Source organism: Alosa alosa, chromosome 15 (genome assembly GCF_017589495.1).
Source record: "Alosa alosa isolate M-15738 ecotype Scorff River chromosome 15, AALO_Geno_1.1, whole genome shotgun sequence".
NCBI classification, from domain to species: domain Eukaryota; kingdom Metazoa; phylum Chordata; class Actinopteri; order Clupeiformes; family Clupeidae; genus Alosa; species Alosa alosa.
This window is the reverse complement of record NC_063203.1, coordinates 8,531,890-8,556,276: the sequence shown is the minus strand read 5'-3', so window position 1 is coordinate 8,556,276 and position 24,387 is coordinate 8,531,890. Positions and strand designations below refer to the sequence as shown.

The following is a 24,387-nucleotide window of genomic DNA, read 5'->3' as shown; positions in this document are numbered from 1 at the left end:
CAGCTGTTTCCACAAAAGCACAACCCTCACTCATTCTCTCAATCCCTTTTCTCACACACTCAGTCTCGTACCACTCTGCTTGCACTGCCTCTTTTAATAATCACGGAAGATGTGTGTAAGAAGAGTTCATGCTGTAGCAGAATCCATTCACCCATCCTCCCACACACACACACACACACACACACACAAGCACACGCAAACACACACACACAACCAGGTGCACTTCACCCTCCTCAAACAAGTGCTCGCAATCCCAGCAGCGGCACGGCGACAGCTATTATTCAGCTCTGCCCTGACTAATGGGCGAACGTCAGAGCAGAGCAGTGATGGCAGTACAGTGTGTACTCTCCACCCCCCACCCCCCCTCTCCTCACACACAAAAGGACGGAGGCAGGGGCCAGACACACACGCTTTTCGCCCAGGACCAGGAACGTGGCGAGCCACAATGTGCCACACACCAAAGAGACCTTTAAGCATGACCCGGAATGGGGAAAAGACCCCAATGTGTTTCTCAACACTGCCCAGCCTCCCCCTGTCTCACGGTCACTGGGTGGACTTATGAGAGCTTTGGGAGCTTGGTTAGGTTGTGCCAGGGGATGCCAGGAAAGTGACAGTCCTGCTAAACAGGAACAACAAGAGACTCTGACAGAAAGAAGTGTTAGATAAGACTGGAGTGGGTGGCATAGAAAGTTCCTGGACTGTATAACCTCCTAGTGCTCTTGAGGAAACATACTTGCCTCCCTCACTCAAGTTATTCTCTTCTGATGGTGAACCTATCTGTGAAGATGTTTGTTACATTTCTATATTCATCTGCTTTGAGATATGAGAGATGACATAAATACATAAATCCATGTGAGGGTGTGTGTCTATGGGTACGTGTGTAAGGGGTAATCAGGATGTCTTCACGATCTGCAGGTCTATTCAAAGCTTCCTTGCATGAGTGATAGAGTGGACAGCAGTGGCAGTGCAATAAGGCAGTTTGTACAGCGTCACTGTGGCTGATTTTTGGAAGTTGGCTTTGACAAAGACCCGTGAAGGGTTGGGAGGGAGGAGTGAGTGAGTGAACGAGCGAGTGAGCGCACGCTTTGAGGAGAGCATACAGCTGGCACTGAGACTAGAGTCCTGGGGTGAAGATGGAGGCAGGCGAGGGCAGAGTGGAGCGGAGCGAAGCACGCCTCATCAGAAGCCCTTCAAAGGGTGTGAATGAAAGAGGAGGAATTTTTTGTCTTTCTTGTGGGTTTTTTTTTTTTTGGATGGCGCGAGTCGTGACAGCTGCAATGATACCCCGTCGTGTGCCTGTGCTCTGCATTCCCCTTCCTCTTCACACTGTGTCTGGTCACACCCTTCCTCTCTCTCTCTCTTCCTCTCTCTTTCTCTCTCTCTCTATCCCTCCCACTCTTACCCTCTCCCTATAGCCTCTACTCAAATAAAGAAAACACATCCATACAGTATGGTGCTCTAAAGCAATGCTCACTTGCACTGCACTGGTATATCTATCTAAAGACACCTCAACTGCTTCAGACACCTCTACCATCACTTGCGCTTTGCACAGACACTAGCATAATCAGTGCTAATGATCTACAGTACCGAATGAGAATGTGCTAATTACTGTGGGCCAAACATGGGCTAAAATAAAATATTCAGTGGCGTAATGAAACAACACTATCAATCCGGATTCATTAACAGATGTTTCTCAATTAAAAGGAAGAGGAGCTCAATCCCCCCCCCCCCCAAAGGCCAAGCCGAGGGGCATAGGAGTGAGAGCGATGAGTCAGCTGCCAAGAGTCTGACATCACCGCCGCTCGTTAGCATGTGACCTTTCACCCCCATTCAAAGGCTCTGTCCGAAGCATTAAACGTGGTTGCTCTCTCTCTCTCTCTCTGCTGCCATTCCTGAGTTGGCCCCGTGGGGCAGGCTGAGAGCCGGCGCTTGTTCCGACGCTGTTTCGTTTATACATTACATTACATTACATTACATTACATTTGGCTGACGTATTTTTAACCAAAGCGACTAACAACATGGTAAACAGATATGTCGCAGGATCCGACCAGTCACATGAATGTCGGCCGGGCATTGTGGAGCAACAGCATTTGAGTGATGCCGACAATGAGATGCTGAAATTGCCTATGTGTGGTCTGAGCCGGCTCTAAGCCTCCGCGTGCTTGATAGTAGGACTGATTCAACGATTGTGGCTGCCAGAAATCACAAACATATTGGGTGCAAACTGCAGAAACCCAATCTGTGAGAAAAGCTAAGTCTGACAGAAGCTTGTCTTGGATAAAAGCGTCTACCAAATGTAAAAGTACAAGATGTCCTACAAAACCTTTTGGGTACCCGGGTTTAGGTCATATACAGTATATCTGCAGAATTTCATCTCTGAAAAGATACAGATAGATTATGGCAGCCTATAGGCTGCAACGTAGCCTGGCGAGCCAGACCCACATTCAAATGTAGGGTCTGGGCACTCACCGTTCGCAGTGCTCAGTCCGAGGGGCGGGATAATCAGTTGTCTTTCAAATCCCCTCTGCACGCAATAGGACGCAATAGGATATTTGTTTTCAAGTAGCAGGGAATTCAAGCCAAACCGTTGCAACTCTGCCATAAATCATTATGTTAAGCCCACCAAACGACTCTATACACGATTTCAATGCCTGATTAAGTTTCGATTTCTGGAGCTCACAAGCCAACTGAGAGTTGCTAGACTAGCCCTGGCAGCTGCCGCTAGGGGCGCGTCTAGATTTCTAGGCTAGCTGCAACGCAGAATGAATGCACATGAGATGAGGCTATTACAGCAGCCTACAGTAAAATCAGATAAAGAGGGAAAGTCAATACTAACCGATTCTAGTCGGTCAGTTCTTCACCTTGACAAAGTTCAACAGATCATTCAATTACAGCTTTCACAAACATATTTTTTAAAACACGGCTTTAGGTTAGGATTAGTTACCATGGGCTATTGCCTTTTTCTGCATTGCAGAGAAATGACTTGGGAGCGTTTAAATATTAATGAAAGAGGAGCTTCAGAGATCAGATGGCCAAGTGCTTGTAATAATGGCTGTTCAAATGTATCATCTTCCACTTGTAAGCACAAGAGCAACAGCCAAAACTGCTCTGGAGACTATGTATTGAAAGAAGGATTTAATCTGTGCATCCAAAAATATTATTTAAACCTGGAGGCCAACCAGAATACAGTGCATACAGAAAGTATTCACAGCGCTTCACTTTTTCCACATTTTGTTATGTTACAGCCTTATTCCAAAATGGATTACATTGTTCCTCAAAATTCTTCACATAACACCCCACAATGACAATTTAAAAAAAGTTTGTTTGAGATTTTTTGCAAATGTATTAAAAATAGAAAATGAAGAAATCACTTGTAAATAAGTATTCACAGCATTTGTGATCAAGCTCAAAATTGAGCTCAGGTGCATTCTGTTTCCACTGATGATCCTTGAGATGTTTCTTCAGTGCACCTGTGGTAAATGCAGTTGATTGAACATGATTTGGAAAGGCACACACCTGTCTATTAAAGGTCCCACAGTTAACAGTGTATGTTAGCCCACAAAACAAGCATGAAGTCAAAGGAATTGTCTGTAGACCCCCGAGACAGGAGTGTCTCGAGGCACAGATCTGGGGAAGGGTACAGAAACATTTCTGCTGCTTTAAAGGTCCCAATGAGCACAGTCCATAAATGGAAGATGTTTGGAACCACTAGGACTCCTCCTAGAGCTGGCCGTCCCTCTAAACTGAGTGATCGGGGGAGAAGGGTTTTAGTTAAGGAGGTGACCAATAACCCGATGGTCACTCTGACAAAGCTCCAGGGTTCCGCTATGGAGAGAGGAGAACCTTCCAGAAAGAACGACCATCGCTGCAGCACTCCACCAATCAGGCCTGTATGATGGAGTGGCCAGACGGAATCCACTCCTTAGTAAAAGCCACATGGCAGCCCGCCTGGAGTTTGCCAAAAGGCACCTGAAAGACTCTCCGACCATGAGAAACAAAATTCTCTGGTCTGATGAGATGCCACAACAAAGTATTGAGCAAAGGCTGTGAATACTTATGTACATATTATATTTTCGTTCTTTATTTCTAATAAATTAGCAAATATTTAAAAACTTTTTTCATGTTATCATTATGGGCTATTGTGTGTAGAATTTTGAGGGGAAAAATGAATTGAATCCATTTTGGAATAACACTGTAACATAACGAAATGTGGAATAAGGCTGTAACATAACGAAAAAGTGAAGCACTGAATACTTTCCGTATGCACTGTAAATGTAGTCATTGAATAAGGGCTAAGTGGATTCTCTTTCCAATTTATGCTCACTGCTAAACAGACTTCTACAAAAGAGATTGTACTGATATACTGTGTAATGCAAATGTGAACTGAATTATGTTAAACATTTTTGCTTTTAGCTTGCCACACCATAAAGTAGAGCAGTTTCCCTTCCCACAAATGACTGAAAGGCAGTCCGCTAATATAATGTGTCATTTTTCTGTCCAGAGATGATAAAATGAAATATCATAGCTTGTAACTTTATGGTCATAGTTCACATGAGGATAACTAGTAATGTCATATTTTTCAGAATGTAAAACATCTTTCTGAGAAAAGAGACCTCTTTGTCTCTTTTTCTCCAGTACAGTAGAATTTTTCTGTCTCTTACTTCCTTGAGTAAATGACTAAACCTGTGGTTTGCCCTGCACAACAGGTCAATCAGGAAGTGAATGTTGGGTTCCTGCATGACAGACAGTGGCCCTTGTGTCAAGTGTTTTGTGCGTATCAAAATAAAAACTGGAGTTGGAGGTTGAGGGAGGCCATCCCGTCCGTTGGCTGGCTGTGCTGGCTGGGTGCTTTGACGTAATGCGCACTGCCAAGGACAGGCCAGGTAATTGAATTCACCGCAGACAGCCATGAGAAATCTATCCGGTGGGGGTCTCCGCATACTCTTTGCTCTGGGTTGACGTAATGTGAGGAAATCCAGGCGTGTCTCTGGACCTGTGTGTGTACGTGTGTGTCCATTGGAGTGTGTATGTGTGGGGGGGGGGGGCTGAGTCACAGTCACACATGTTGGACGTTGGCCACATCAACCTTTCCACTGGCAGACGGCCAGCTCTGGTGGATCTCACGATTTCTCTCAATGAAGTCTCTTCAAATTGGTCTCCCTATGCCAGCGTGCTTAAGAAACCTGGCTCAAGCCCGCACACACAGAAGGGGTGATTGATTGACGTCAAGGGGGTGGGTTGGGGAGTTGTTGGTGAGATCACATCATTTTGCAGTATGTGTATGAGTGTGTGTGTGTAAGAGAGAGACAGCGGGGTGTGTGTGTGTGTGTGAGTATTGGTGTGAAAAGAGAGTAAATGGAAGATGGTCTGAATGGTGGCCGACTCAGAGGAGGAAATGGGGCCAATTGAGACTACTCACTGCAAAGTGCTATGATGTGGCTGCTGTCCTCGTGCACAAACTTCTTAGTCACTGCCTCCTCCATGATCTGCTTCACCTGCGCCAAAGACAGAGATATACACACTGAGGTCACAAAATCATCATTCCCAGAAACACTGTCGGGTATAATGACGAACAAGAGAATAATTAACTGAGCAGATAAACTTGATGGAACGAGATGAGACTCCTCGTGGACAGGTTTCTTGGGTAGTGCACACAGTTAGACTGACAGGCTTGGTCGTTCGCTGGAATTTAATCGTCCTTTCAGTAATTAATCACTGTTCTCTCTCGCTCCCCTGACTTGTTGGTGTAATTGAACTACATGAGCTATTTAATTGGGGTGTTGGTGATATGGCAAACTTTTGAAAGTCTACTAGGTGTTACGTTGGCTGAAGCCACACAGTTCCCTGACAGCCTGAGGGGGAGTGGTGAGACTGGACTGTTGACTGGACCGTTGACTGGTGTGGGGTCGAGGAAGTGTCTATCAAGGCTTGGAGGGGCCACAGGACTTTGCATAGTACAAATCAATCCACCGTGATCAACGCAGCAGGCTTGGATTGTAGGAACCACTCGTTTCAATGAGATTTGTTGAGAATTTTTTTTTTTCCTGTGTTGATGCCGTCATTGTTTTCTTTTGATGACAATTCTCATGTATTTTCTCATACATGTACATACTAATTTTGGTCCATATAAACGGTCCATATTTTTGCACTCTCTCTTTCTGATATTTGGTTTGAAAAGTACAAATGACGAGCGTGTTAAGGAGCTTTTCGAACGAAGCATGGGTAACATGCTCAATGCACAAAATAACCACAGAACCATAATGAAATTTCCCCTAACCTTTATGCATGGTTTTACAGAGATAATATGTTCCAAGAATGAGCCTCAAATGCTGTTTACACAACTATTTTGATCTTAGCCATTTGGGCCAAATGCCTGGCAGAGTATTAACAAATCAAACACGGGTGCTGACATTCACAACTGACAATAATCAGATCAGAGTCTACACACCGACCTTCAAACCAATTAAAAGCACTGCAACGGGGAAAATGTAGACACAAATGTAAGGCTCGAGTCAGATTCAGATAGATAACTCCCCCACCACAACACACACATACATCCTCACTCGGCTGTAAGGAATGGTTCGCAGCCCCCAGATCTGAAGAGAGGAGGCGTCAGGATTCAGTGGTGTTAAATCCTATTCTCCTGCTGAGCTGACCGTGGTAACAATGACATTAATGAAGTCATTACTTATGGTTTATTAGAGCAGGGTGATAAGGGACTATCACAGCTCTGTCAGTCTCTGAGCCCAGGGCAAACCGGGGAGTTCAGAAGATATCACGACGACCCACGCGGCCCACTCGCAGCACAGAGCGTGACAGTAAATTAGACCCCCGCACAAGAAACGCCAGACTACTGCACCAGAAAACACACTTGTTGCAGGCGCAGATATCATGAATTTGAGTTGGTGAATTATTGGGCATAAACCCTGTAATTCCAAACACAGGCTATTCAATTTAACCAATGATACTGTTGCCAAGGATACTTGTCTGTGTTTCTGTCAGACATAATACTCAGGGGAAAACTAGCATTAGATGAAGGGAACTCTTGCTTGAAATGATGAAGGAGGAGAGAATGTAATGCGCTGTTATGTACACACACACACACACACATACACACACACAAACACTCACACACCCTCTCAGAAATACATAGGCCTACTGATTTGCTTTAACTGACCACTAAAATCTCTGCTCTCTCCCTAATGGTCCTCCAGAAGACAGTGTCTTCAAGACAGAGATGGATGCTAACATCATGCAGGGCTTTTCCGTGCTAGACCGAGGTGGTCTCAGTAGTGACAGCTATGAATCAGATCATGAGTACGCGCAGCCAACAGCAGCGGCAGCATGCGGCTCTTCTGGGAAATAACCAGCGCGAGCCATTAGCCGAAACCACAGCGGACACTAAAGGGAGCCTCCAGAAGAGGCAGCTTTAGGAGACGAGCTGAGCTGACCAGAGGCAACACATCACGTGCACATCTAATCAGAAACACAGACATTTGCCATGCCTGAAAGGTTAAAATGAATCTCCCTCTGGAGCAGAAGGGCATGCTCTATATCAAAGGCCCCATGATGGAAAATCAGTGCACAGGGACACACACTGGCTTGTTCTTCCCCTCAGAAAGAGCCATCTATGACAGAGTTTGCTGGGAGCAGCAGCAGCATTATTCGTCAATTGATGCAATTTAACTTCTTAGGTAGTTGCTGATGCTTTCAGTTGCTAGGCAACGGGAAGGTGGCTGACTGCGGCTTAAAGAGACAGGGATCAAAAACCTCGAGCACACTGAGCGCCTGTGATGCAAGGCTGTGCTTTCTGTGCCATTTAGTATCCTCGGTGCAAAATGTTTCACACACAAAAAGGTTTATTTATTTTTTGTTGGCCAAAAGTCAATCCTCACATGAGGCTACATGTAACACACAGCAGACCCAAATGCTGTGATTTGTAAGCTATGTCTTTGCTGAAATGTAGTAACAGCCAACAGAGGATTTTGCCCTTTTAGGTGTGGCAAGCACAACAGATGATATAATTGTGCATTAATCCAATGAGGAGATCATTCTGAAAACACTATGCCCACCTAGTCATGAGGGATGAGCACTGGGTCTGGTTGTGTACCAAACATCATTACACTTCATAACAGCAGTCTTAAGGGGAGGATAACAATTTGTTAATAGGAAGTTGCATTTTCACAGAAATCAGCCATCAAGATCTAGATATGTGATTGTAAAACCTTCCGCATGACTCGTTGTGTTGTCGCTTTAAAACTTTATACACACAGGAAACTGAACTGCATTAACAATTCATTTCTTTGTTCAACACAAATCCCTTTGCATGAACACACTGGTTGGATGTCTGTATTCTACTGGTCCACATTTTTCTATCAGTTTTGAGATGGTCCAATAAGATGGATCTCGGCAGACAGCCTGGTTCAAAATTAAAGGTTCTATTTCCAGTTGCAGATCATTCACTGTCTCAATTATTTATCGAGGCCAGATATAATGCCCAAGATAAGCCATACATCATGGAAGCAAGGAGGCTCAAACCAGCTCTAATGAATCATACCCTGAGCTTGCCCTTTTGTCTTAATGAATAAATAAAGAGATCTCTTAGTGTGAGGAATGGATGGTTGTAAGATTTTCTGAACGATTTCACCTAGACTTAATGGAGATATTAGCTGAATAGAAAAGTCTGCTGACTACTGTTCCATTAGTTGAACAGTAATAACATAGTCATGTAAGTACTAATGTTCAATAGCATTCTTGATGGGTCTCACCAATATTTAGTTGGGATTGGTAAGCAGCAGATTAATCATAAGGCATGCAATATGAAAATAACCCCACTGGTGACATCAGATTAGATTGTGGCAAGTTTTGTTGCACAAAACTGCTTAATGCATAACCATATCAACATAAAACTGTTCTCACAATTTCTGTGAGAGAACTATTCTATTTAAGCAGAAAGTTAAAACATCACAGTTTGTGGTAATGGGCAAAACTGACAGTAACAGATATTTTGAATTTCTTTAGCTGTCTGTCATCATTTAAAGCATGTATTTTTTCATTTGTTTTTGTCAAAATTGCCACAGCAAACTGCCACAGCTGATAATGTTATTGTGGCCTTTACATATGCACTCATTTGAAATATTAAACTAACCCGGACATCCCAGCCTTAAAAACCTTCTTCCAACTTCACCATTATACAGTATTTACTTCTCTAGCCTACATCTTCTCAGCTGTAAGTTTTCTTCATTACTTCACTTTTCAAAATTATATTAAACTATATGTATCTACAAGACAATGGTTCACAATGAATAGGCTGCTTTCATGCTTTGTTTACACTGGAGGTTCAGTGCACACAAGACCAAGGGGCGAACCTTGGTGGGTAAGTTAGAAAGGGTCATGTAGGATTCAAGCTCTGCAGATCATCTCTAAATTCCCAGATGTTTAGGCTACCATACCCACTGCCCGAACGCTTCTTCGATGGTCAATGCAACGTACTGATGGAAGACATACATGTGTAGTCTGTCATGGGAGAATGTTTGGATCCATTTGGAGGCTAAGTTATGCGCGCCTGTCGGGCAAAAACCCTACTGAAAAGAACAACACCGTGGCCTGTATTCGTACAAGACATTTTTTCCCTAGTAAACACCAATTCGCATAACTATCACATATGTATGTAGCTCCCACATCCAGCCAGGCCTATTAAATTTAACTTACTGGAATCCCCTTTGCCCTTGACTCCACAGGTAACTGGTTCAACACGAGTAGGCTATAGCATTCATGTGTGAAACAAAGCAATTAAAACACCACTATTCACAACTGAACACAGAACGACTAGTTTGTTCAAACATATCTTCCAATGAAAACAGCAATGCGCGCAACGTCTAATTTTGCAGTGAGACCATATTGAGGATATGGCTATAATGCTTTGTCAGGATCACCCCACTGCAGATTTTACATGCATGACGTCCTCCCTGTTAAGAGTTGCACTAATTATAATGGCTGTAAAATTTTCCACTCACCTCTCTTTTCACATTCCATAGTAATTTTTCTTTAAATTCTTCATCTGTGGACGAACCCATGGCTGCTCGGTGTTGGTCCGTCAGAACAGGCAGTGCACGCTGTTTAACACCGACTGTGCGTCTCTGTCCCTCTACTGTTTCAGTTTTCCTTCTTCCTTTTCACATAAATGTGGGTCTTGACAGATGAGCGTTGACGCATACACAAACCGCTGTAGAGCATCGCGGAGCCATCTTCGGCTCCTTCAGAATGACGCCACTACTGCGAGACCCGCCTCTGAGCCACTGTTGATCAATGGGCTAAATCACTTCACGCACTTTACGCCACAAGCCGCTCACCATTGACAGGCGACTTATTTTTAGCTCACCTATTTCTGTCAAGAATGAATATAGATATACTGGCTTTAGATGTAAACAGCTTTTGCTTGTATACCCAAAATTACACTACACGAAGCGCTACAGTAGACAAAACATTAGTTGACAACAAAAATGGAGGCTATCTAAGGCAAGCATCATACAAGAAAAACACCAAACGTGAGATGAGTGGTTTGTTAGCCAACCCCGCCTTGCTTTTGTCCTCAATCATCCCATTTTCGTCACAAAATTACCAACATCTCAAATCAGATGGAAAAACTAGACTTCTGTCTAACAGCTGCATTAGATCAAAGTAGATCAAATAGAGAGTCAGATTGAAAATGTATGCGGAATTGGGATCTTTAAATCTCCCTGCAGAGTAGGTACAGATTTTACGGATTCTGAGATTGCATGCATAGAGCAGTGAAAACAGTTAGCCCACATCCATTGCGCCCACCTGTGGTACATTCAGAATCTCAGACATTGGTGGCCTTGAAATTATCGTCTAGTTTTTAATAGTATAATGTGTTTATGATGTACACCGCAAAAGCGGAACAGTAACACAATTTTGTAGCAATTCTTTATTATTATAATAATTATTATTGTGCAATTCATTAACATGGTCTTGTAATTTATGGGAGCCCAGTTCACTTCAGCATGTCAGCCTTATTGAAATCCCTATGACCAAAACCACTGCATATTCACTACCTACAATAAATATGAAGTAAAACACAATCTTAGATTCCACAGTAAGTCACTAATTTCACATGGTAACCAATCTGACAGTAGCCTTTAGACATGGTCTTTGTGTATTGGCAGAAGTTTGGACATTCAGGTGCCACTCCACATAGTTCACATCTTTGTGTTCTTTCAAAAATTCATCTTGGGCTATTATATCTGAACATAGTGTATGATGTATTATGGAATTGAAAATAATAAAAAAAAAAAAATGAAATAAAAGTAGAACGGTAATCCTCAATGAGTACATGATTTGACACTCATAGGTGAACAACAACGACGGAAGTCACTCACCTGATTAGAGACAGACATATAACAGTTAGACATATTAGGTATAGTGTGCTATGTGGATTGTATTGCAATATCATTGTGCAGTTTTGTGGATGAAAATACCCACATTGAATAATATCAGCAAAAAGTCAAAAGATAAAATAAAAACATTGACAAGATCACAGTGATTTGAAAACAGCACCCCAAGCAACAGCAGAAATCACCTCCTGCTGGCCTTCCAGTTAACAGTTGATTCTGGATTGCTGGGGTTTGTGGTCGTAAGTTTTTAGTGGCATAGTGAAGACAACGGAGGCACAGGTAAAAGAGTTTAAGGCACTGCTTCCGTTCTTCTTTTGGGGCGTTAGTGTCCCAGAGGTCGGTCGTCGTAGGTGCTGTATCTCTTGATGTGGATGCGGCGCACGCGCTCCCTCACCTCGACGGCCTCGTCGTCCTCGCTGTGGGAGCAGCAGTGGGCCCGGCGGCGCGTGGCTTCCAGGAGCGAGGTGTCTGGCACCGGGAGCGTCTCGTAGAGCAGCGCGTTCAACGTTTCCTCGTAGATGCGAGCCTCAGGGAATTCCACCTGCACGCACACACATACAAACACACATACAATTAAACATCAATTAAACGGAGGTCTCACAGCAAAAACAAGCAGGTCAACCAGTGACTAAACCCACGTGTGAGCAAACACCACTGTCTCCTTTATTAAAATGCCCTTTCATTTGGGGCAACCGTGGCCTACTGGTTAGGGCTTTGGGCTTGTAACCAAAGGGTTGCCGGTTCGATCCCTGACCAGTAGGGAAAATGTGGGTGGGGGAAGTGGTTGAGCACTGCTCTCCCATGCCCACATCCACGGCTAAAGTGCCCTTGAGCAAGGCACCTCACTGCTTCCCGAGCACCACTGTAGCAAGGCAGCTCACTGCTCCAGGTTAGTGTGTGCTTCACCTCACTGTGTGTTCACTAATTCACTAATGCAGAAACCAAATTCCTTTTATTCGCAAGTATACTTGGCCTAGAAACCTGATTTACATTTACATTTTACATAAGAACAACTTCTTTGTGTTGTGGAGTCCACAAGATGCCCATCTTACCTTGGTGTGCTTCTTCTCAGTGGCGTAAACAATGGACGTGCAGCAGACTTCAGCCAGCTTGCGACCCTGTCCATAGAAGGACCAGCAGCAGATCTCATCACCGATCACGTCCTTCAGGAAGAGAACGCGACCGTTGTAGCTCAGGGACAGCTTCTCAAACAGCTCAATGTTTTTAAGGAGATGGTCATCTGAATTACTGTGGAAAAAAAAGGTTACGTGTTATTTGTTAAGTCAATTTTACATGCTTATGAAAAAACAGTCTGAAGAAAGAAAGTCTAACGTTGTGGTATTCTTGCATCCTTTTACCTTGTGTAAGAATATTTGTTGTTGCTTCGATTGTAGAGCAGTTTCACAACAGGCTGGATGAAAGAGAAGTAACAGATGTCAAACAGTGGTTTTCCCAGAGAAGGAACACTTTGTCATTTCAGGTCATAGATGCCTTACTGAATCCCAACATTTGCGGAGATTCAATTCTCAAAGGCTGTGCGCCCTCCTTCACCTTGGTGCAGCCTTGGATTAGTCTTTCCTCCTCTTTTGGCGAGGTGATGACCGGGATGACACAGACAGCCTTCTCTTTATTGTCCTGTCGGTCAGAGCAAACAGGCAATTTCCAGAGAGCACAACAGAAAAACCACCAGCTTTATATCAGCAACAATAAACAAGCCATTTATCTCATTCCAGAAAAGTGACTTGTCTAATTACAGTGCATGAAAATGCACTGTTCTGTTATCCGAAGTATTCTTCTTATTATTATTATTCTTCCCACCAAATTTCTGCGTCTAATTCAGCTTTAACCGTTTAACGTAGAAACTTTGTTCAAACTTTGTAACGTTGGTCTTGAAAAGGACACGTGGGGAATGTATTTTTCACTTTTGTAAACTTTATACTTTTTGAGATATTAACAAAAAACAAGCTTATTTTTCCCCATAGACTTTACATTAGCACTATGACATCACAATGGACTAATTAACTTGATTTGCACCTGTATCAACTTCCAGCTGCTCAACTAGGACCCTTCAAAGGGCCAGTTAAACTGATTGCACCTGTATCAACTGCTTTCTGCTTAACTAGGCCAACTCTCTGTGTCTCTCCATTCTACAAGGATATAAGGCACATTCCATCCAACTTTCTATCCATTCATCCTCTTCAAACCATTCACTCATCCACCCATTAAAACTATCCATCAACATCCATTATACAATCTGTCTATCAACATCCATTCAACTTTCTGTCTATCAACATCCATTACACTATCTACATTCAACTTTTAAACTATACTCTGTCTCAGGCTTTAAGCATACAATCTGGCTCTCTTAAGACTACTATTTCCTCTGCCCACAACTGTTTCAAAATAAATGTCCTCACTACAATAATTCACTATTAAATAATTTAACTATTTAAACTACTCAACTATTTAACTGTTCAGCCATTTCAACTGTCAGTTGTTATCAACTATGACTCCTGCCAACTGTTTCCAAATAAAACTTTGTTTGGCATTTTATGTTAATATACAGTATGTTTATATTTTCATGCACTGGTAATTTCCTCGAAATTACATTTTCTAGTTAAATCTGTAGCCTTCAAGGCCACATTTACACATAGCCGGGTATTTAGAGAAACAAATATTTCTCCCCCTCCGTTTTCAATAATAACATCGTGCACACAACATTGTTTTCAAAAAACTTGTCATTTACATCAACCCGCATAAATACGCTGTCGAGCGCCATAATAACTATGCCAAACCTATGGGTGGCAGTGTAGGGAAAGGAATAAAGCCATGCTGGCCAATCAAAATCCTCAGAATCGACACCAACGACTAACACGAGCAGTAAAAATGCTGACCTCCGTGCAATCCTTCGCCTCTGCTCCTCCATGTAGAGCAGTTGTTGCAAATGCAAACAGGCCAGAAGCGTTTGCACAAAAGTAAAAATTAGTAGCACCTTAACAGCATCCATGATAATCCTGATCAGTAGCCAAAGAAACTGTAAATATCAGGTGCTCACATGACTTTAAGGATTTTCTGGCACATAATGTGACGTTTAAGAAACTAAAGCGCCGTTTATCCCTGTTGACACGGCAGCACATAACCGGCGTTATCAGAAATCTCCACACTGGCCGGAGGTTTTAGAAATAATCGTTTTCTGTGATAAAAACGGGGTTTTGGTGTAAACGAGAGGCCAAACCGCAAGGAAGTATCTGCGTTTTCCCTTCGTGTAAACGGGGTCCAAAATGGTACAAGGGCTGATGTTAGGCTGATGTCACTTTTTTTTTTTAAACACTGCATTCAGTAATGATTGCCCATATCTACTCCATTAAAATGGCATAATCCCTGCCCAAAATATCATGCCAACTACAGAAGGATTTTTCAGCCTAAAAGGAAAGTATGAGTGGAGGCTTAACCATTCTCTCGGTCTCTCCATCTCTTTCTGTCACATGGTCACAGACAGGCCATCCGTCACACACCAACCTGGAGAGCTCTCTGGCACACGTCCACCAGGCCTTGGATGAGGTAATACTTGGCCTCGGCCTGCAGCTCCATGATGCCCTGCTGGTTCTTGGGCAAGGTGACACTGCCATCCCGCAGGTAAGTCAGGATGCCGCCAAAGTGTTTCCCACAGCGGTCAATGAGGATCCAGCCTAAGCACAAAACATCCAAACACTGATGAAATCTGAGATGCTGAAACATTTGTCAGGTAAGGTGTTTGCTTAGAAACGACAAGGCAAAAAGAATACTTTCATAATACAAATCTCTTTGTTTGTAGTTGCATTGATTATAGTGCACAACTTTACCCTCCTTGTCTGTGAACACCTCCATCTTGCCACTGAACATGGTCTTGAGCAAAGAGTCCTGCTTAGTGAGCACTTGCAAGGTGGAATAGAAAAGGGTGCCTCCGACGTTCAGCCGAACATACTTATTGCCGGGGCCGACGGCCCCCCGGTAGCTGCAGGTCTTTGTCTTGGGACAGGCGATGGACGACACAGGTACTAGTGGCCCCGTCTGCAGAGAGTGGAGGCAGCCCTCTGCGGACATGTCCCTCTGGAGGTAGATAACCACCCTGCAGACGATGGGCCTGATGTCTCCCGCCGTGATGACTGCTACTGGGGAGGCTGTCAGAGCCTGAGTCTGCTGAAGAAGCTGCTCATATCTACGCACACAGGACAGAACAGAAGTGATGTGATAACGTGAAAAAATTAACATTGTGAACTGTAAGAGACCTTAATCATTTATTGGCGCAATGAGTATTTCAGCACACCTTCATCTGAAGTAAGAGTAGCTTAGTTCACGATATCATTCACAACAAGGTGCTACATTACTACCTACCACTATGGGGATAGGTATTGTGACAATATCCTACTAATGAAACAACGTTGTCTTGCTTGAAGATGAGGATTTACTACCACTCTAAAAAAGCCAAGTACATTCATAAGCTTCATGTAAGGCCAAAGTTGTTGAAAGACGTTGCTTTTACACTGCTGATGTTATGCTTATTCCCCATATTGGCGGAGTCGGATGCAACAATGAATAATGACACAACGCTGCATTTCATTAAAAATTGGATGCTATTCATCTCATTTGGGCCAAGTTACAAGTTGGGAGTGTTAACTGTTAAAAGTTAATTTACCAGTTTCCGACCTTTAACGTTACGAAATAACATTATGTAGAATGGGAGGACAAAAGGCCACTCTGACCAAGCCAAGTACAACATACTACTCTTATCTCATTATTAGCCAGTTCAACATGTCATTAAGCCAACAAGACAGGTAAAACAACAAACTAGCATTAGCTAAAGTTGGCTAACAATATCAGGTTAGCTAATTTACTGCGCCTAGCTTCTAACGTTATCTGCCTAACTTATGGGCAGACATCAGTACATTTGGGTATGTATTTTCATACATGAAATATCTAATTAAATGACCACACGTACTTAACTTACATATCTCACTTCGTTTGAAGTGTTCGAAAGTCGAGATTACAAGTCAACTTGTTGGTTCGCAGTTTGACGAAAGTTGTTTTTGTAGTTCTTTAAACGACATTTCTCCTACAAATCCCAACGAGGAGTTTTACGTTTCCGGTTGTGGGCTTTTCGTTCCACGGGAGGCAAAAGTTAGAAAATAAGCTAAAATATATTAAATCAATGTGATGTTAAAGACATTTCAGTTACACTGATTGTTTGCGCGAAGTTCGTTCAGCATTAAAGAAAATAAACATACATCAAACTAGAGAAATGCTTCATATGTTTTGGTTTTGCGTTGGTATCGCCTATAGAAATGGTTCGTGCTATACTAGGGGTATTTATTTGCAACTAAATACTTAATACAATATTGTAATAAATGTATTAAACACAATTTTGTTCCATTAATGTCGGAACACATTTATAATTATGTATAATATGATTTAGTCCACCTAGAATCCCCACATATGTCATAGTTAGTGGGAAATGAAAGAAATAAACCCCCATATGGTTGAGAGAAAGTTTAGTGGACTGGACCGTCGCCTTAGCAGCATTTGCAGCTGAAGTGGAGGACTTTGTTGAACAGATTCCAGAGTGCCACATACTCAAGTCAAATATAAAGGTAGGATATGGGCATATTTATCCATGGACTGACACAGTAATTGTTGATGGACTGTTGCGCACACTGAATGCCGATAACCTGTATATTGCCAACGCTGTCATAATATTTAATAGTTAGCCTTAAATTTAGCTTGCATAGCTAACGTTAGCTAACGTTATCTCTGTTTCTTCCACGAAGCCTGCTGGCCAAATACATCGCCTTGCCATATCTAGTTAGCAATGAAAGATTATTTTTACTAACGTTAATTTGCCGAGAAATCAATGGGAAACTAGTATCGTTAGAGGTAGTAAAACTTACTCAGTTGAAGTTGCTACATGTAAGCTGATGTTCAGATGTCGGAATTTGACTAACGGTATTACAAATTGCGCCGTTGCCAATGTTAGCTATGTGAATGCTAAACTAATGAGCTAACACAACGTAAACAGACCTGTGGCAAGAGCGGTATCCTAGTGACAATCTGTTTCTTCTCAGAATCTAACGTTCTATCAGATTACCCAGAGTGGGTTAAGGCCTAAGGCCATGGCTAAAGATCCACTGGAAGAAGCAGGCCTTCATTTTGATGAACTTAATAAACTAAGAGTGTTGGAACCGGAGGTGAGCCAGCAGACCACCGAACTCAAGGAGGAATGCAAGGATTTTGTCGACAGTAAGTGCACTTTGGTAATATCAGTAGTAATAGTGGTACTGTTAAACTTAACCTTTGCATTGCATTAAACTTAAGGTTGGGTAGCTAGTAACATGTAATATGGATTACTTAATCAAATTACAAAAAAGTAACAACCATAAGCAGACCAGATTACATTAGGAAAAAAGTGTATTGTGTGTGTGTGTATGTGTATTGCCATACAGGTTCAGGCGTCACTGATGTTTTGAAATAATGAAAGTAATTCACTGGGCCCTCATTTGATTCATAGGCAAAGTCTTAAATCTAACTAAAATGATGTAATAATAAGGCAAAAAATCAATTTGATAATTTAAAACCATGGATAAGACCTTAAACACAAACATTGAGTCTGGTCAATACGCTCACATGTAACATTATGACTATAAGTCATGCACAAGAACGTAATGACAGACTTTGTGCTTGGTTTGCCTTTTAATTTAGAGCCCAGTGAAGAAATTCCCTTTTTCATCCATTTTTAAAGCCATTTGTACTGGGTACCCATTTAGCACTAAGGGACACACAATTCATCTAAAACCAACAGAAAGGGCCATGCTAGATAGATAGATAGATACTTTATTGATCCCTATGGGAAATTCAAGGTCACAGTAGCATACAGACAACATACACATTCACTAACAGCAGAAAAAGTAATTAAAAGTATATAATATAAAAAAACACAACTAAGCAATAAGGACTGTAGAAGATAAAGAATATACTAAAATACAAATTATACTAAATAAAACTTTAATCTAAATCCATTCTAAAAAACAGTATCCACATAGTGGGTGATTAATCAATCAGGTGCGCTTGCAATGACTGAAGCAGGGACTGAGCCTGTGGTCCTCTGTGCATAAGGTAAGGTAAGGTGCTCATTTGTGAATGAGTGTCATGGTGATGGTGCAAATGAGTAAGTCAAACGAGTAAGTCAAACAGTGCTAGAATAAAGTCCATATATCTATGTATAAATAACAATATTAAGAAAGGTATAAGTGTGGTCACAGTTCAGCTGTGGCATGGAGGGAGGGGTTGTGCATATGTGCTAATAAAGCATGCAAACAGTGAGGCAGAAGACAATGGTAAAGTGGCTAGTGGACAGACAGTTCAAGACATGGAGGTGGTGAAGAGGCAGACAGACTATGCGGAGAAATCTATTTCTCCTCTTCCATTAAGTGATGCATTGAACAGTCCTTGTGCAGTTAAATATTTACAAACAGGTATGTGCTGTGTAGCCTACTTTTTTCTTATTTGCACAGCTCTATCTGTATGCCAATTGGTTTATTATATTGGCTTTTAACGGTAGCCTATGTTTTGTATTACCTTTATTGTAAAGCTGTAGGCCTGTGTAGCCAATCAAGTCGACCGAATATTGTTATTTGCACAGCCCTCAGAGCAACTGTATGCCTATTGGTATATGTTATTGTTTACACCTTTTTGCAATGAATGAATATAGTTATAAATATAATTAAAACCGGCTGTGTTGTCATAATTGTTGTGTTGAGTGAAAATATGAAGCACTTCGCTCTTTCTGTTTGAAATATCAATATCGTATCGATATCGTATATCACCAATCAGCCCCAAAAATCGGGATATCAGTTTTGGTCCATATCGCCCAGCCCTAGTTCAATGGCCCTGGGGATGAATGACTTCCTCAGTCTGTCTGTTGTGCAAGGCAGTGAGCGAAGTCTCCAGCTGATCAGGCTCTTCTGCTTAACAATAGTGCTGTGGAGTGGATGACACTCATTGTCCAAGATGTTAATCAGTTTGTTCAGGGTCCTTTTGTCAGATATTGAAGTGATGCACTCCAGTTCAGCTCCCACTACAGAGCCAGCTTTCCTTACCAGCCTGTCAAGTCGCCACGCATCCTTCTTTGTGCTTCCTCCCCAACACACCACTGCATAGAAGAGGACACTGGCAACAACAGACTGGTAGAACATCCTGAGGAGCTTGCTGCACACATTGAAGGAGCGCAGCCTCCTCAGGAAGTACAGCCTGCTCTGCCCTTTCTTGTAGAGTGTGTCAGTGTTGGCTGACCAGTCCAGTTTATTGTCCAGGTGGAGACCCAGGTACTTGTAGGTGCTTACCACCTCGACATTGACCCCATCAATGGAGACTGGTAGCAGAGTGGGCTTAGACCTGCGGAAATCCACCACCATCTCCTTGGTCTTTGAAGTGTTGAGTTTGCACCATTGCACAAAGTCCTCCACCAGGCTCCTATACTCCTCCTCCTGCTCCTACCAGTGACAGCATTACATAGTATAATAGCAGGCATTCTTGATGCACATTGGCGATGTCAGACATGCTGTTCTCTGTATTTTAAGTGTAAGATCAAAATGAGTTTGAAGCTGTTATTTTAAGGTGAAAAAAGAGGTGTTGCTTTCAAGAGAAAAAAAGAATATTTGGGGGAAATTTTGTGGCATTATCTTTTTTTAATTTAAGTTTTAGTCTTTTATTTTGAAGCAATCCAAAAGCATTCAGATTATGTTGCATTATTTTGTAATTCAATGGATTACGTTAGTGGTTAGTTATAAAAACATTACATATGGTCTGTATTCAGTAATGGGTTACATTTCAAAGTAATCTGACCCAACACTGCACTTTATTTTGGAAAACAGAAATTGGACAGTTCCAGAAAACAGTCGGTGGTCTAATAGAATTGGTTGATGAACTTTCCAAGGAGACTGAGACAGAGAAGATGAAGGTAAGGAATAGGTGATGTCAGTCATTTACATATGAGTGCAATGCTGTCTAAACCCCTCTACACATACACATGTCTTGCAGGCTATTGGGGCCAGAAACTTGTTGAAATCTGTGGCTAAGCAGCGAGAGGCCCAGCAGCAGCAACTTCAGGCTCTAATTGCTGAGAAGAAGATGCAGCTTGAGAGGTATACCATTGATTGTTATTACAGTTTTTTTCAATCACTAACAAGCGCTTTCCCATACTTCAGATACTTCTAAACTCTTAACACAGACTCACATCTACAGTACAAAACACAATTGGCCAAATGGATAATCTTCTTCTCAAAAACACATTTAAATATATACTAACTCTTCATTTCAAAATAGAACACATCTTTCTCTGCACACACTAACTTTACCAAAACACTGGAAATCTGACTCAAAATAAAATTATTCTGGCAAAGAATAACACTTGTTTTCACTTCACAAGGTACATGCAGTCAATCAAAGTACATCAGTTTTCAAAATACTGGCTATTGTTGACATTACAACAACTGCATAGACTTTTATGTTTCAGTTTTACAGGTATTTGCATGTAAAACATGCAATCCACCGTTTTTACACTAAATTTATTGGTTGGGAACTGTATGTCCACATGTAATGTTCACATTCAAAAGTATTCCAGTAAAAAGCAAATCGTTTTTTTCCCTTACTGTTTACTACAGGAGGCACAGTAGAAATACTGTTTACAGTATAATAGAACAGGAGCAGTTTTACAGTATTGCTTACAGTGCACAAAATATCCATGAAACACACAAGGGCATTCTGAACAAAAAACAACAAATTATTGTATCTAATCTCTGCGATCTTCAGGATTAGGCCACATGTTTTCCAACATCGCATTGATTACATGATCAATGATAGTGGCACGGATTTCATCATTGACAACTGTTCTTGCAGCCTTTGGAATGCCACCACCACGCATTCTTACACCTCTACCTTGCCCTCTCCTTGGGCCTGCTCTTTTCCCTGGCCCTGCTCCTCTCACGGCATCTCTCACTGCTCCTGCACCTCTCACTGCATCTCTCACTGAACCTGCTCTTCTTCCTAAGCCTCTTGCTCTTACTCTTCCTTGCCCAGACATTAGTGTTTGTCTTTTTCTGTTTCCAAAAACATCCCTCCTCAAAGTCCTCCTTTTACTGTATAAGTGTCAATGTAATAGAAAAAAATAACCCCTGCCACTAAGTCTAAGCCAGACTGGAATCAGCTGTGGTTGGCCCAATTTACCCAACATAAATCAGTTGTGTGTCAATTATTCAATTGTTTGTTTATTATCAGTTGATTGTTGGATGTTGTGTGTTAACATTCGTAAATGCTACAAAAACAATCCATAATTTTGTTGGGAGGTATAGCTTGTCTGTTAAGAAAATGTAAGCATTGTGGAAATGTGTTCACTGACTGCATATCGTGTGAAAACGACATGAAATGTGTGAATGGTATGGCCACAAAAGACCGATGCTGTGCTAATTGTATTTAGAGTTTTGAAAATGTGAGAACTGGTTGGACAAACGCTTGTTAGTGACTGAAAAAAACTGTAATGCATATTTGTTTTTTTACATTTACCTTCAGTAAAGACTTGGTATAAATTCTAAACATTTCACTACTATTTTCACCTTCCTGTTCTAGGTACCGGATTGAATATGAGGCATTGTGTAAAGTTGAAGCGGAACAGAATGAGTTCATAGACCAGTTTATTCTGCAGAAGTGACCAGACCATGGAGGTTCTATGGATTCCAGGGTTCCACTTTAATTTTGTCTTTGTTTTGTGTTTTATTCTTAATTTGTGGACGGCAAGCCCAGCGAAACTTGAATACCAAGAGGCCTCAGACAGAAAAGTATTCAGTTCTGTCTTATCTACAGCTAGTAGATCAGTTATCAAAACTTACACATTAGAAATCTCAACTCCCCTTCTCCCCATGTTATCAAACATTGAGTGCTTGAGCATAGCAGGGATTCCACTAGTGACATATTTGCCCCATTATGTATCAGAGAGGCAAATATAAATCTTATAATAAATACTATTTATATATAGAGGAATTTATTTATACTATTTATACTGAGGGGTTATGATGTAAAGCGCACATTGTTTTTTACCACTGAGGAAAATAATACAAACTACAGTATTTGCATGTTGCTGTTAATAATTTTTTGAAATTCAAAACCTTTATGGAATACAGTTTTCCTCATTATAATGTGTACTTTCTAATCCCCAATGTAAGAGATTCCATTATAACTCCAGTACATTTCATCATACTGTTTGTTTTACTCATGGGACCACACCAAAAACATTGCTCTCAGGAGGGACATTTAAAGTTCAGGAAAGTTTACAAACATTCAAATTTGCAACCATTTTTTGCTTTTGTTTATTGCATAAATAGTAATTGTACAAAAATTACAAATCCCCTCTGTCTTATGTGTAATGACATGTAGACACATTTCACATTATAGTGAAATATACTTGAATAAATCTTTTGCAGATTCATGTTTTCATTGTCTTTCTCTTGAACAGTTTTGATTGTGCAGTGGTCGGAAGCAATTCTGAAGCCTAATCTGAGTGAATTGTAAACCTGCAAAGTCAATTGTGTTATGATACTGCCATCTATTCACTACCTGTACGGTGTCTCACTAGCTACACCTGAGCTGTTATAGATCCCACAATTATAAATAGATCATGCTCTAAACCAATTTTGTATCGTTGTAAGTAATACATCACAAATTCACATGTGTCACACACAGGAAGTTATGACATGACGTCTATTTTACTTTCTTAGACTTCGATTTGGACCTTCCTCCCTGAGAGGCCCCTGTATATGTAGAGCTGAAGAGCATCGTTAATAGCAACATAACAGGGACTATGAGGTATGGCGCGTAAATGGACATTAGAGTGAGCCGCTCCCGCATGGTCTGAGGCCCAGGATAGGGGGTCTGAGGGAACTGATGGAAGAAGACGTAACTCAGGATGGGGATTAAGGTTGTGGCCACATGCGTCGAGTACACAATTGCTGGGGTCCTGATCCACTTGCAGCCTCCTGTGAATGAGAGAAGATGCTATACTCCACTATACTGTAATAGAGAGACACATTCAAGATAAACAAAAATAAACACTACGAAATATACTCGTATAGAGTACGTCTTGGTTACATGAGGAAATAATTTAGGATGAACAGAAAAATTACGAACTTAATATCGTAAATGTACCACTAGGTGGCAGCCTGTAAATGCAAATCGGAGCCCAGTTTCATCTAATTTCCCAGCCCAAAAGTCACTGCAACGACTTAAAACCGGTTGACAACGTTTCTGATATATTTCATTATTTCAAGTATTACTAACCTTTCCAAAATGCATATGCAGCAACAGGGAAGAAAGGCAGTTGTACAAGAGCCTCGCAGAATATAAAGGATTTAAACCACACAGGAGGGTCCAGCATCATTGGATCTTTGTATTCAGCGGCGTACCATCGCATTAATTGTTTAACCTGCAAAATACGTTGTTACAGATATAGCCTAACTTTTTTTGTCAAGCGACAAAACAAATCACATGAAACCGTAAGACGTAAAGATGTAGGCCTAGGCTAATATCCATTGAGAATAAACTTACCGTTTGAGGGAACACATGCTCCGGTAGTAAGGCTTGGAAATCGATGAATAAAGTTATTGGAATGTGGGAGGCAAAATACAAAAAATAAATTATCTCTAATATGCGAATAACCATTTTGACTGGAGAAGGGTTTGGAAATCTCAGACAAGGCTACACCAAAGACAATACATGTAAAATAGGCTGTAATATTCTTCCTGGTCAAATGAAAAAGGGCGGTGATCATTCACTGTATAGCGTGGCTTTGCCTTCATTCAATTGGCTTTTTCTCTCAGTTGATTTGAACAGGGGCGTTGCGGACGCGGCTCATTGGCTGTTTTCAGCTGTGAGTACAGCCCCTACTCTGGCCAAC

At 41.6% G+C, this 24,387-nt stretch overlaps 4 protein-coding genes across 8 annotated transcripts in view; 1 reads left to right on the top strand and 3 right to left on the bottom strand.

Moving 5' to 3' along the window:
* Positions 1–10,358, bottom strand: part of sgsm2 (small G protein signaling modulator 2) — a 45,892-nt gene extending 35,534 nt beyond the window's left edge. The window contains exons 1-2 of one of the 2 annotated variants that reach the window (XM_048263932.1): positions 10,017–10,358; positions 5,420–5,495 (exon numbers count right to left, since the gene is read on the bottom strand). In XM_048263932.1, the coding sequence (XP_048119889.1) occupies positions 5,420–5,495; positions 10,017–10,076 (136 nt within the window). In that variant the 5' untranslated portion in view covers positions 10,077–10,358. The remainder of the gene's footprint in view (positions 1–5,419; positions 5,496–10,016) is intronic. The other variant, XM_048263933.1, reaches the window with a different exon arrangement.
* Positions 10,359–10,930: 572 nt separating this feature from the next.
* tnfaip1 (tumor necrosis factor, alpha-induced protein 1 (endothelial)) lies at positions 10,931–17,443 on the bottom strand. Of its 4 annotated transcripts, none has more exons than XM_048264846.1 (7): positions 17,339–17,443; positions 15,257–15,612; positions 14,934–15,103; positions 12,966–13,049; positions 12,773–12,825; positions 12,467–12,662; positions 10,931–11,955 (listed from the first exon to the last, which is right to left on the bottom strand). In XM_048264846.1, the coding sequence occupies exons 2-7, from the start codon at positions 15,495–15,497 to the stop codon at positions 11,737–11,739; spliced, it is 963 nt and encodes a 320-aa protein (XP_048120803.1). In that variant the 5' UTR covers positions 15,498–15,612; positions 17,339–17,443; the 3' UTR covers positions 10,931–11,736. The 4 variants fall into 4 exon arrangements, with proteins under 4 accessions (XP_048120803.1, XP_048120804.1, XP_048120802.1 ...); XM_048264847.1 differs by lacking the exon at positions 17,339–17,443 and adding an exon at positions 16,393–16,655; XM_048264845.1 differs by lacking the exon at positions 17,339–17,443 and adding an exon at positions 16,402–16,655.
* On the top strand, positions 16,962–22,921 carry ift20 (intraflagellar transport 20 homolog (Chlamydomonas)). Its single transcript, XM_048264850.1, has 5 exons — positions 16,962–17,041; positions 17,513–17,687; positions 20,318–20,403; positions 20,484–20,587; positions 22,068–22,921. Exons 2-5 carry the CDS (start codon positions 17,561–17,563, stop codon positions 22,147–22,149), a joined length of 399 nt encoding a protein of 132 aa, XP_048120807.1. The 5' UTR covers positions 16,962–17,041; positions 17,513–17,560; the 3' UTR covers positions 22,150–22,921.
* Positions 22,775–24,266, bottom strand: tmem97 (transmembrane protein 97). Its single transcript, XM_048264849.1, has 3 exons — positions 24,039–24,266; positions 23,772–23,916; positions 22,775–23,470 (listed from the first exon to the last, which is right to left on the bottom strand). Exons 1-3 carry the CDS (start codon positions 24,150–24,152, stop codon positions 23,196–23,198), a joined length of 534 nt encoding a protein of 177 aa, XP_048120806.1. The 5' UTR covers positions 24,153–24,266; the 3' UTR covers positions 22,775–23,195.
* Positions 24,267–24,387: the final 121 nt, after the last annotated feature.